The sequence below is a fragment of the Nicotiana tabacum genome, chromosome 15 (genome assembly GCF_000715075.1).
Source record: "Nicotiana tabacum cultivar K326 chromosome 15, ASM71507v2, whole genome shotgun sequence".
In the NCBI taxonomy this organism is placed as follows: Eukaryota; Viridiplantae; Streptophyta; class Magnoliopsida; order Solanales; family Solanaceae; genus Nicotiana; species Nicotiana tabacum.
The window spans coordinates 902917-916571 of NC_134094.1; the positions used below are offsets into that span (position 1 = coordinate 902917).

General features: G+C 37.2%; 2 protein-coding genes across 2 annotated transcripts; one reads left to right on the forward strand and one right to left on the reverse strand.

Annotated features, from left to right (window-relative positions):
* Positions 1-7435: 7435 nt before the first annotated feature.
* Positions 7436-9193, forward strand: LOC107759733 (protein CANDIDATE G-PROTEIN COUPLED RECEPTOR 7-like). Its single transcript, XM_016577733.2, has one exon. It carries the CDS (start codon positions 7629-7631, stop codon positions 8940-8942), a length of 1314 nt encoding a protein of 437 aa, XP_016433219.1. The 5' UTR covers positions 7436-7628; the 3' UTR covers positions 8943-9193.
* A 1378-nt stretch (positions 9194-10571) lies between these two features.
* Positions 10572-12201, reverse strand: LOC107759738 (NAC domain-containing protein 43-like). Its single transcript, XM_016577740.2, has 3 exons — positions 11891-12201; positions 11489-11772; positions 10572-11326 (listed from the first exon to the last, which is right to left on the reverse strand). Exons 1-3 carry the CDS (start codon positions 12060-12062, stop codon positions 10727-10729), a joined length of 1056 nt encoding a protein of 351 aa, XP_016433226.1. The 5' UTR covers positions 12063-12201; the 3' UTR covers positions 10572-10726.
* Between the last annotated feature and the right edge of the window lie 1454 nt (positions 12202-13655).

The window sequence follows — 13655 nt, forward strand, 5'->3', positions numbered from 1 at the left end:
AAGAACTAAGCATGGAATGACACAAAAGGACAAACTATATTTCATTGAGTAAACAACAAGACAAACAACCTAAAATCTGAGTTACAACCCTAAAATAACCTGGCTAATGAAAATAACAACAAAATGGACAGACAAGACTCACACAAATAAAATAGAGGGATAGAAGGGTTTGACTCAATAAAACAAATAAAATATGGATCACACCCAGGAATAACTCAGATAATAGAAAAAAATCAAAACAAGCTACCAAGATTCCTTCCTAATAAGGAGGGAATGACTTTTCAATTGCTAAGCTTGACATTTAGCCACAAATTTGCTCATCAGAATCACCATGGCCTTCTCCAATTTCAGCCGGCAAGTTCCCAAGAGGATTCCCATACTCCATGTCACCACATATCATCCCCATAAAGTGTGCATCGTCATGTGCAGGGAAAGAATTCCGCGTGATATTTTGGGTGTCGTTGTCTTGGATCACAATCAGTTTTTCCTGGATCATTCTTTCTATTTCTCTTTTCAAATCCTGACAACTTTCAACATTGTGCTCCTGGGCATTGGAATGGTATTCACACCTTTTAGAAGGGTCAAAGATTCCTGCACGTGGGTCCACATAATTTGGAGGAATAGGTGCAATCATGTCATAGTATTTTAATTTCTCAAACACACTTGCATAGGACTATCCAATTGGTGTAAAATTATCTTTCAACCTTTGTTCCCCTCTATACCTAGTCTTGGATGTGGGTTATAGGGCACTTGAAAATTTTGTGGAGGCTGGTGGAGATTTTGCGGTGCTGGCGCTCGCCTTCTGTGGTGTCTTGGTGGCTGGACAACATACTAAAGCGGAGCAATAGAGTATTGTGGGTTCTGAGGTGGATAGTAGTACTCAGGGGAATCATCGAAAACCTGATGAGGCTGCTCATACCTTCGAGATGTTCTCCTAGGACCTCATCTCGACCTTATTGTCATCATGGTTTCTTCATCCTTCTCATTCGTGTCACTAAAATTATCAGATTCAATCTGTACAGCCTGAGTTACAGCTTTGAGAACTACTTGACTTATAATTTTTCCTGTCTTAAGGCCATTCTCAACCATTTCCCCAATTTTGATTGCTTCTGAGAAGGATTTGCCCACTGCGGACATCATGTTTTGAAAATAATCTAGCTCTTGAGCTTGAAGAAAGACAGTGATTAGCTCGTGGTCATCCATGGGTGGCTTAACTCTAGCCGCTTGCTCTCTCCATTTAATGGCATATTCCCTGAAACGTTCAGTTGATTTCATCTTCAGGTTTGAAAGGGAATTGCGGTCTGGGGTGAAATCGATGTTGTATTGGAACTGTGTGACATAGGCCTGGGCCATGTCCTCCCAGACATGCCAGTGAGAGGTTTCTTGATCCATAAACCATTCAGAGGCTACCCCTGTTAGGCTTTCCCCAAAATAAGCCATTACTAGTTCTTCTTTTCCCTCCACACCTCTTAGCTGATTGCAATACCTTTTCAGGTGGGCTATGGGGTCTCCGTGTCCATTATACTTTTCAAATTTGGGAGTCTTCAAACCAAGTGTCAAACGAACACCGGGGAACATACATAGATCCTTGAAGGCAATACTCTTCTGACCTGCCGACCCTTGCATGTTTTTCAACTTTTGTTCTAAGCTTTTCACTCTTTGGGTCATTTCTTCTTGTGCCATCTTTTGGGTAGGCTTCTCAATCTCTGAAGGAAGATCAAATAGGTACGAGTGGTACTCAGGAGAATGGTATTGTTCTTGTTGGGTAGCAAATTATGACTCATGACTTTTCTTTTGTACCACTGTTAGCTGTGGGATAGTGAAAACGGGCATAACAGCAGTGATTGTCTGATTGGTTGTCAATGGCACACTTTGGGAGCGCACAACAAAAGTTCCAGTTGTAGTCGTACATTTGGGATAAAGACTGAACCCAAATGGATAGGATCGATCAGACAATGAGACAGCAGTGGTAATAGTCGAGATGGGTGTGAATTTTGGGAAAATATGAGAAAGGGGTGGTCCTTGACCATTGGCCGATTCTTGACACATTTCAGTCATTTGCTGTTTCAGTATTCTATTTTCCTCAACCACAGTAGACTCTTGTTGAACCTTCTGACCCCGAGTCTCTTGACCACTCATAACAGCTTCAATGTTAGTTGTCAATGATATTTTTCCTTTGGATCTTGTGTTGATAACTTACCACAAACCGACCACCTCAAACTTTCTTCTATGATTCAAAACAAGAGACACGTTAGAATAGACTCAGTCGGTCCTTATTATCATCATCATCATCATCATTTATTTTTCATTTTTTCATTTTTTTTGGTCCGTCGAACCTGATGTGGGTTGCCTACGTATCATGTGGGAACATGAATCAGATCGTGCGTAGTTCGGAAAGATCAGAAATAAAGTAAATAAACTAACTCTTTTGGATTTTGATTTTTTTTTAATTTCCGAAAGAAAGACTTATAAAGAAGAAAGAAAATATTTTTGGAATTTGATTTGTTTTTTTTTCTAATTTTTTCCAAAAGGACTTCTATATAAGAAAGAAAAATATTTTTTGGCTTTTGATGTTTTATTTTTTGTTTTTGGATTTTTGGGAGAAAGACTTTCTAAAAAAATGTAGAAAATATTTTTTTTTTGGATTTTGATTTCATTTGTTTTCTTTTTTTAATAAAAGACTCCTACAAATAAAATATTTTTTTAGTTTAAAAGTTTTCTTATTTTTTAAATAATTTTTGGGGATTATTTTAAAAAAAAAGACTCCTAAAGAAGGAATTAAAGGAAAGTTTTTTTGGATTTTTTAAAAAATGGGGTCTCAAAGGAAGACTTTTCTAAAGGAGGAAATAAAGGAAAATATTTTTGAATTTTTAAAATTGTGGGACGGAACCGATGAGGTTTGCCCACATATCTCATATCCGGTGAGAATCAGACCCGCGTAGTTCGGTCAGTTTTTGAGAACCAGGGGAAAATGTCATTTTTTTTTTGAAAATTTGGACTCATTTGTGACAACCTTCTAAAAATTAAGCAGAGTTTCAGGATCTTATTTTCCTTCCTTTTTTTTCAAATACCGGAATTTTCAGGAACCGAGTCAATTTCTCTCTCCTGTGTTTCTTGATTTTCTTTCCCTATTCTAGAAGCCAGTGAACATGCAAACCAGAATAAATAAATGCAACAAGTAGCACGTAAGATGCATCAGGATGGTCTTTTTATTTTGGGGTACACCTGTCCTAGACGAACCCAACCCCTGTGTTGAGTCCCCAAAGTCATATACACGTGATGCAAACAAACGTACCTACTAGGGATCCGGCATGAGGTTATGTTATTCTAGGTTTGAACCCTGAGGGTATTGTTCTAGACCTGGCTTGCCCGAGCGGACAACTCGAGTCGAGGAGGAGCAGCGTACCGGGAATACAGAAGGTTCACCGGCTTTGCAACTTGTCCGAACCTCGTTCTAAAATTAGGATATGACTCTAATAGAAAAGAAGCCACGCGAAGCGCACGCTTCCCAGAAGATTTAGAAGACTCAGAGAGAAGAAGGGTTTCGTAGCAGTTTATATACAATTCACACAATATCAAAGCGGTAAAAAAGCGGCATTTAGCACATTAAGCTCAAACACGTAAAAATCAGACAATCATGAAAGCCAAGCATAATAACTATTCTAAACTCGAATTATGAACCCTGAACCAGAGATTCTGGGTTCTTATCCCCACCAGAGTCGCCAGAGCTGTCACACCTCCTTTTTCCCGAAGGGGGAATAGGGATAAGGGAGTATTTCCAATTTAAGTGACATTAGTCGAAATGATATTATTTATTCAATCAGAGTTGCCACTTGAAATATTTAATGGTGTCCCAAGTCACCGGTTTATTTTGAAATCCCAAATCGAGGAAATTGACTCTATTTATGGTCCGCGAACACAGAAGAACGGGTAAGGAATTCTGTTAACCCGGGAGAAGGTGTTAGGCATTCCCGAGTTCCATGGTTTTAGCACGGTCGCTCAACTATTAATAATTGGCCTAATTATCTAAATTATTACATGTTTTAGAACCTTTTGTGCATTACAGCTTTTAATATTTATGGAATTTATTTAAATAAGTTGCGATGTCACGCACCTATTATTTTTGTACACATTGTGAATCGCGTCACGTGAAACGCACCTGTGATTTACAACATGATTATTTTTATTATTATTTGAAGTTATAGTCCAGTCACGTGAAACGCACACTCGAATTGGGATTTACGTATCATGACTATGCTACGGGAACCGTACCCATAGTCATGATGATTTATTTACGTGCCTAAAACAAACTACAATTATAAACAAAGAGGATGGCCTTGAAAGATTATAATTACATTTTAATACCATGTGAAGCCAGCAAGAAAATAACAACTTAAAGATATCACCTGAATTCTTCTCAAACACATACAACCCATTTATCGTTATTGACAAAGTAAGGCCCAAACCATATGAAACAAATCATATCAGCCCATTTGACTTAATAAAATTCCTTAGAGCTTTCTTTTCCAAACTTTTACAAAATAAACTAAAGATAAAATAATGCGTAACTCAAAGACACATGCTCAAAATAGAAACACTGGAGATGCAATGGTATAGACAAATTGTAAATATTTATCTAGACGATCAATTAGCTAACTAACACAATAAACAAATTCATGCTAATACGATGAATCGACTGAACCTTTCTCAAACTAACAGGAACAAAATGAAAGAATTAATTAAAGGGAGAAGGGGACCTTTTATGGCTTCCAATTTATCAAAAAGCTTTCTGGCAGTTTACAAGATGATGAGAAGAGCACGCCGACAAAATTGAATGGAAAGGTTCATCAACAAGACACGCCGGAAACCTCGAATGAGCTCTACTGACTCGGCTTAATTTGGACAGTGGCTTCGCGTGTTAAAGATCAAAAGAAGGAACAGCATCGATTGGCTCCAATTTGAAGCAAAGAGGCAAAGAAAGAGGGGGAGGATTTTGTTTTTCTTTTTTGAAATCTAATTTCCTATTTTTTGTTTTTCTCACTTCCCTTGTTTCGTTTTTGTTTCTTTGTTTAATGTGTGTGTGCTGTTCTTTTTCTTTTTGATCTTGAGAACAAGAAGGAAGATCTCCCCAGGCGGGGGATTTGCCATTTCTTAGCTTAGAAATTTTTTTGTTCCCCCCTTATTTCTTTGTGTGTGTATTTATCTTTAGGTAGGGAAAAGGGGCTTAGGGTTAAGGGATTGGGCTCAGGTTCGAAAATGGGCTTCACCAGTAAATTGTTTTGGCTTAAATTTAATTCTTTCTCGTTGAACAAAAATAAAAATACTACCAAAATAAACTAGTTAATCTTACTTAATAAGAATAAATTATTTTTGTGTTTTTAAACTTATGTTTTAATATAAAAATTAAAAGTTGACTGAAATCCTATAAAAATAAAAAATAAGTAAATATTTTTAAAATGCTACTTTTAATTGTTGCGCGGGTCAACAATTACGTGCTTACAGCTGCCCCTCTTTTCTTGGAAACACGAAGTACAATCGAATGAGATGGTCGATGGTGAAAGGCATCCCCTCGATTTTGTTCTTGAAGAAACAGATCAAAATAACGATCAGCCAAACAGAAGGATGGATCTGGCCTAGGGTTATTTGGTATTGACAGTAGAAATTGATAATAACAGGATCGAGAGGACCTAACATGAAAGGGTAAGTATACACGCTTAAAAACCCTTTAACGTAAGTGGTGATATCTTCTTCAGGGGACGTGATTACTATTTTTTTGTTCTCCCAATTGCAATCTTTCTTTAGCTGCTCGAGGTACCCCTCGGTTATCGAACACATATACCTCGATACTGGCTTATATCGGCCAGGAACCGACGAGCCTTTGTCGACCTAAAAATCAGAGGTAAGAACACACGCCCCAGGAACGCACTCCTTAGGTCGTGGCTCCACCAGTGTTTTGTCGGCGGCGAGCTGTGAAGAAGAAGCTTTTTCTTTCTGAGGAATGATTTTTGATGTTTTCGCCATTTTTGGTTTAAAGATCAAAAACAGAAAGAGGTAACAAAGATTTGGTATTTTTTAAGAGAGACTTTGCAGTGAAAGATCACAGATTTATAGATGAACTGAGAAGAAGAACTTGAAAAATTTGGAGATGTAAAAGTGATAAATGGTAAAAGGAGGGGCTATTTATAGATTGAGCAATGGCGGTTCAACATCAGCGGTGGCCGACCACCGTCTGACACGCATTAAATGCCTTGAAAAACTAATCCGACGGGACAATTATCACGTGAGTCATGATCGAGTCCGATGTAAACGTCAGCTTATATCCGATCGAGCCGTTGGGAAATTATATCGTTTCTCGCCACATCCTTCCCGAAAAACGAGGGGACTATCTGTATACGGTCGAAACTGATTTCGGCCTTCGTACGTCTGATCGAGATGGGATCATAATGGAACGAAGAAAGTCTTCATAAAATCGAGATGGATCCGAAGATGGCACAACCGAGCTTCAGATTTCAGGTACAAGTTAAACACCGAGCTCGAAGTCATTATCGAGCTCGGGTCCGAATCGAACTATGATGAGATGTGATTGAATCGAGCTTAAGAGCCATAGGCCAACCAATACCGAGCCTAAGTCATTTCCGGACCCCGAGTCAACATCGACCTCGAACCCGCACCGAACTCTAAAGCTAGACGCCGACCAATATCGACTGATACTGAGTCCGATCAGGGTGGAGCTCACAGACAAGAGCCGTTGCAGCCGCATTAAGGGAGAGAATCTCGGCGGGAATTAGGGAAAAACTGATTTATCATGGGTTCCCCACTATGTATTTTTAATTATATCTAAAGTAGGGTTCCCTCACTATAAAAGGGATAGCTATATTCCTGTAAAAGGGGGAAGAAAGTTTTGGCATACATTGTAACTGAGATGTCATACATTCCTATATTGAAGAGTTATCATTTTTAGCTTCATAGATTGATTCATCTTGCTTAATCCATAAATCATCTTCTTTCCAACTTTGCTTATTTTTTCATTCTTTGCAATCAATATTCGATATTTCCATTTTACTCTTACGATTTGTGTCAAGTTATACCACATATCCTTAGAACTACGTACAAATTCAACTCTATTCGTTTTTCGGGTAAATAAATAATATTACAGTAATTCATTTTTTTTATTTTTTTTAAATAACCCACAAGTATGTAAGAAAATCTAATTCGACAATAATTACTATGGTTAGAACTTATGATACGCATTTGGCCTCTTAATCACTGAAATAGGAGGCAAACCCCACTAGTGATGCTACAATTCATCTCTAGACCATGAGATTCGAACGGGTGACACAATTGGAAAAATAAAAATAATTTTCGCCTCAAACATCCAACAAACCAAACTAAACATAACCGCATTATATTGCCCATTTCTGGAAATTCCTACAGATTTAATCTCTTTTCCTTTTATAGCATCTCCTATTTCCTTAAAGAGTAATTCCGTTTCTCAAATCAGAAGGAGAAGTACATTGTGTCTCTTCTCTTTCTTAACGTACACTGCACACAAAACCAATATGTAAATCACAAGAAAAAGGAACCATTTAATTTGCTTATCCTCCATTTGCAATACACCTAATTACATCATGTTGCGCTCAATTTCTGTTCTCTTGTTTTTCTTTATAGTATCATTTTATCCATGTTCTCTAGCTGAAATCAGATACTCTGATGTTCGTTCGGACGATCATCCAATTATACCATTCGACGAATTCGGATTCACACATCGTGGTAGATTAGAACTCAATGTCTCAAAAATTTCCCTTGGTGTCCCAAACAGCCCTGCAAATCTTGATCTATCCAAAGTTGGTTTCTTTCTTTGTACACGTGATACGTGGATGCATGTTCTTGAGCAAATTGAGGATGCCGAAATCACGTGTGCCCTCCAATCTGATATTGTTAAGGTTGTCTACACCTTCGATAAACTTGGTGACAACTCCTCTTTCGACACACTTTTTGTCGAAACGGATGCTGATCAGTACTCTCTTGTGTTTGCTAATTGCTGTCCTCAACTCAAAGTTACAATGTCCGTCCGATCAGCTATGTACAATCTCGATGCCAAATCAGGCAACCGCGATTTTCTCTCTGCTGGCAAGGCGATTTTACCTAGGATTTATTTCCTGTTTTCGCTTGTTTATTTCTCCTTGGCGATCTTTTGGATTTTCGTGTTGTATAAGAAGCGACTTACCATTCACGCGATTCATTTTTTCATGCTCGCGGTGATTTTATTAAAAGCGCTGAATTTGTTATGTGAAGCAGAGGATAAATCTTATATTAAACGAACGGGTAGTGCTCATGGATGGGATGTTCTATTCTATATTTTTAGTTTCTTGAAAGGGATAATGTTGTTCACGTTGATCGTGTTGATTGGGACGGGTTGGTCATTTCTCAAACCTTATTTACAGGACAAGGAGAAGAAGGTTTTGATGATTGTGATACCACTTCAAGTTGTGGCAAATATAGCTCAAGTTGTGATAGATGAGAATGGACCTTATGGGGAAGAATGGGTAACATGGAAACAGGTTTTCTTGCTCGTTGATGTGATCTGTTGCTGCGCCGTTCTTTTCCCTATAGTTTGGTCGATTAAGAATTTGCGCGAGGCTGCAAAATCTGATGGAAAAGCTGCTGTGAATTTGATGAAATTGACACTTTTTAGGCAGTACTATGTCGTGGTTATATGTTATATTTATTTTACAAGGGTTGTGGTTTACGCCTTAGAAACAATTACATCGTATAGGTATCTTTGGACTAGTGTAGTGGCAGGGGAAGTTGCAACTCTGGCATTTTATCTGTTTACTGGATATAAATTCAAGCCTGAGGTACACAATCCATACTTTGTTATTGATGACGAAGAGGAAGAGGCCGCGGCTGAGGCATTAAAGAATGACGAGTTTGAATTGTGAGCAAATCCTAGAGAATTGAGGATTTCATGATCAGTTTTGAGATGGTTGAAGTGTTGGTGAGAATTAAAGTGCAAATCTTGTAGATCAGTTTTATTTTGATGTTTTGTTTAACTTATGTATTGTCAATCTTTTTCTCTGTATTTGTACTTGAGCATGTCATATAATTTCTTGGATTAGCATCTTGTCTGGAAAAGAACAATTGCTCTGTCAATTTTTGCATTTTTTTCAGTTTAATCACTTTGACAATGGATAAGGTGATATGCTATTGGATTACTTTTGTAGCATTTACATTAAGTACAATTTATGCACTAGTACACCCTCTGAATGAATTAATGGTGTGAATGAGGTTACTAGTAACTAACTGCAGATGGTAACTTTAAATGTGAAGATGCCAATTTTATGCCATTATGCTTAGCTACAAATTAAATTATTTTTCACTCATGCAGTCATCTTTAAGAATGTGACTTTACAATGATAGAATGGATCAGAACAGAAATATAAATTCGTTTCAAAAGATATATGAGGCCGGCGAAAATAGATCCTATGGACTTGACTCGGTGCATAATTAGCATGGGCAGAGATTGGATAATCATCCACTAAATGGACAACGTTGTAACTCGTGAAATGACTTTCTAACAAACAAGAACAACTAGGCATGCTTCATTGGTACTTTGTGAATTGAGGGACAAACTGATTGTAAAAGCAACAAATGCTGTTCTACACGGCTACTTGGAACCTACCGTGCTCTGCTTACCTACTTGGAATCTACAAGTACTTACCTACTTGGAATCTACAACTTCTCAGGACGGCACTTTTAACCTATTCATGCTTTGCACGTGCACTTGAGACCTATACACGTGCTCTGTACGATCATTTGAAACCTACCCTTACTCAATACGATCACTTGAAAGTTGAAACCTATCCGTGCTCAGCACGACCACTTGGAACCTGCTTTTGCTTAGCACGATCACTTGGCACTTATCTGTGCTCAGCACGGCCACTTAGAACCTACCCGTGTTCAGCACTGCCACTTAGAATCTACTCGTGCTCAGCAGGGTTATTTGGAACCTACTCGTGCTCAATACTGTCACTTAAAAACTATTCGAGCTTAGCACAACTACTTGGAACCTACTCTTGCTCGGTACGGCCACTTTGAACCTACCCGTGCTTAATACGACCACTTGGAACTTGTCGTGTTCAGCACGACCACTTGGAACATACCCATGCTCACCACAACCACTTTGTACCTATTCGTGCTGAACACAACTACTTGGCTTTGTGCACACCTACCCTATTATTTGGAGATCAAATAATAATTTTTCTGTTTGTATAATATAAATTTAATAATTTATCTGGATTAGTTTAATAATTTACTAGATTTAATACTATTTTCTATAGAGATCTAATAATTTATAATCTTTGTGCACATGACCAATTGGTGCTAAATGAACAAAATATATACTACACATATAATTGGAAAATATGAGCATATCATCAACCGAAAGACCATGAAGGAGAGTATCTTTGTGTATAGACAATATAATGATCAAACAGGGGACAACGTTATTAGGAAAAGATAATCCAGTTGACTATTCCCTTTCAAAGAAAATATGAACGGCTCATAATTAATTAGAATATAAAGGAAAAAGTAGTATCGTTATCTCACTCAAAATAGGTGCTATTATCTGGACACCTTGAACTACGCGCATACATACTTCTAACTGGATATATATAGTAGTAATATATATTAGTTTATCTAAGTTTGGTGTAGTATATAATTTGATTTATACCAACAAGTTGTTTAATGGTGATGATTGTGCATAGGTTAAAAATTCAACATCAACATCATCATCATTCTGTGCTAGCTCATGTGACTCATAACACTGAGTTAAGTATAAGTTGTTGCTTGATGTTTGGAGATGGCCATTAAGTTGGGCTACCCAGTCGGCTTTTTTATCGCGGTCCTCGTGGTAATTACTCATGCAAGAATAATGTTGATTAGTTTCTGTTGATGACATGATCTCATCAAAGCTGCAATCTTGATGTATTATTTGTTCCATGTTTGTCGTAGGATGACGAATCTCCAGCTCTGGAAGGTGTAAGAAACTGCCCTCACCAATTCCAGTGCTGCTGATTTGTAGCATATTAGTATCAAATTCAATGTTTTCATTGTTGTTGAACTGCAGGATATTGCTTATGTGTTGGGTTTGATTATGTTGTTGTTTGCATGACCTTCCCATGTACGTGAGTATTTGATCAAGTACGCCATCTGTGTTTGAGACAACAGATGAGCTTTGAGGAATTTCAAGAGCCTTATTGTAATTCTTCTTCTTGAAAACACGGCAGACTACCCAGCCCTCTTCCTGAGCAGCTGATTCGGAGGCCTGGATCGGATATGAAAATTAAATGAGTTTAACTTATGTATATAAGCAGTGGAATTTTATAATCTTGACAGGACATGTTACATGCTACAATATGTAAAAAGTGATGAAATTCTGTAATCTTGAAAATAAGACAGATTACATCAGAAAAATTGGAGTACGTACACAAAAGTTGACGGCTTCGTTGGGGGTGGTATTGTCGTCGAGGCGATACTCATGCATAATCCAATCTAATTTCAGACCATGAGGGGCACGTCCTTTATAGAAGACTAAGGTTTTTCTCATTCCTATTCTCTTGCAATTGCCGTATATTACTTTGTCCCGACCTGTAGCCTTCCAAAACCCTGCAGCAGTGGCACGATTTGTGCGAGTCCCCGTCGGATATTTCTTGTCCTTGTGACTGAAGAAGTACCAATCATTTTGTGGCGTTGATCCTATTTTGCACTTCTCTGACACAGATAAAGTTAAATTATTTTCAAATTTTAAAAATGATCAATCTTTTTGAGACAGACTGAAAATAGAATCATATATAAACGGAAAAATGCACAACTTGATGAAGGATCTCACCTTGAATGTCCCATGGTTCGAGCTTGTTGAGATCAACTTCGCGGATTACATCAAGGTCTATCCTAACGTTAGTAATCTTCTTCCTCAAGTAATAGTGAAGAAGCTCTTCCTCAGTTGGATGGAAACGAAAGCCCGGAGGCACTTGTGATTGACCATTCACAGATAGATTCATCCTTGTGTCACAAATCGGACTTATAAGTAAAACACCCTAACTAGCTAACTAAAGAAAGAAGGGAATATTTCCTAAAATGGATAGTTAGCAACTGAAGTGAGTATAGAGAAGAGGGTTGGAAAATTGTTGAAGAAGAGAGGTAAAAAGGGAAGGGAGGAAACACGATGATTTATATGCAGTCGTTAGGAACACAATATATTGGGTCCAAAAATGCATGAAAAGGTTTGGTATCATGGCCAATAGAGGACTTTACACAATTTTTACGAAAAAAAGAAGAGAAAAAGAAAGAATGAAATAGCCTGTTTGGCCGAGCTTGTCCAAGCCAAAAACACTTCTTCTTTTTTAAAAAATTACTTTTTTTCAAAGTTCAAGTGTTTTACCAAGCTTTTAAAGAGAAAAAAGTGCTTTTGAGAAAAAACAGAAACAGTTTTGGAGAAGCAGAAAAAAGTAATTTCTTTCGAAAAGTATTTTTTTGAGAAAAATAAAAGCAATTTTTAAAAGTTTGACCAAACATTAATTGCTGCTCAGAAATATTTTTTAAGTAAATTAGCCAAACACAAATTGTTTTTCACTAAAAGTACTTTCGAAAAAGCACTTTTAAAAAAAAACACTTTTCAAAATAAGCTGATTTTTGCAGATTGGCCAAACATGTTACTCCCTCCGTTCTAATTTATGTGAACCTGTTTGACTGGACACGAAATTTAAGAAAAAATGAAGACTTTTGAAATTTGTGATCCTAAACAATTCAAAAAGGGGCCTAGAGTATTTGTGTAGTTATTAAAGCTTCTTATTAAGGGTAAAATTGTAAGTTTAAGCAAAATTATTTTCAAATTTAGAAAAAGATTATTCTTTTTTAAACTGACAAAAAAGAAATAGGTTCACATAAATTGGAACGGGGTAGTATAATAAACCAAACCAAAAGGGTAAGCCGGTAAGGTTGTGGGGCCATATTATAGGTAGAATTATGGGGTCCCACATCTTCTTATTAGTTGTCTTCCCATAATCCAGTGGTGGGGTAACCCTGCATCAAGAAACTATGACCCTCGACCTTAATATCTCTAGAAAAGCCCTCTTAAACTAACACTATCCTAAGAAAATCTTTCTGCCTCTCTTTTTATAACCATAGTATTCTATAGTTACTGATCATCGATTAATTCAGATTCATACTTGAAAATTTTATTAAAAGGAAATTATTTCTTACTAGAATTTTTTTTCGTTTATCGAATTTAAACTCAAAACTTTTAATTAAAAATAAAAGCATCTTATATATCCATCATACTATATTTCTTGGTAGTTTTTTCACACCTTTTTATGCATCCATCCCTCACTTTACTCGTGCAACTAACACCAACGACAAGGAGAGATAGAGATGGGGTCGGAGCATTGCGCTTTCCAAATTCATGATAGTCTATCAGATAGTTATAGAATTGAAATAAAGATACAAATTTTCTTTCAAAGCTATTTCCACCTTCGTTCCAATTCAGTCACTACAATACCAACTATATAGGCAGTTAGGCACTGCATGATTATATGTTTCCATCACATACCTCCTTTATTTGTTTATTTATTTGTTTAAGGATTTTGGTTTTTCAA

Excerpts from the sequence above, each read along its gene's own strand:
- LOC107759733 (XM_016577733.2), top strand. The coding sequence starts at position 7,629 with ATGTTGCGCTCAATTTCTGTTCTCTTGTTTTTCTTTATAGTATCATTT.
- LOC107759738 (XM_016577740.2), bottom strand. The coding sequence starts at position 12,062 with ATGAATCTATCTGTGAATGGTCAATCACAAGTGCCTCCGGGCTTTCGT. Across the intron at positions 11,773-11,890 it reads CGAACCATGGGACATTCAAG|AGAAGTGCAAAATAGGATCA; the intron begins GTGAGATCCTTC and ends TATCTGTGTCAG. Across the intron at positions 11,327-11,488 it reads ACGAAGCCGTCAACTTTTGT|GCCTCCGAATCAGCTGCTCA; the intron begins GTACGTACTCCA and ends TATCCGATCCAG.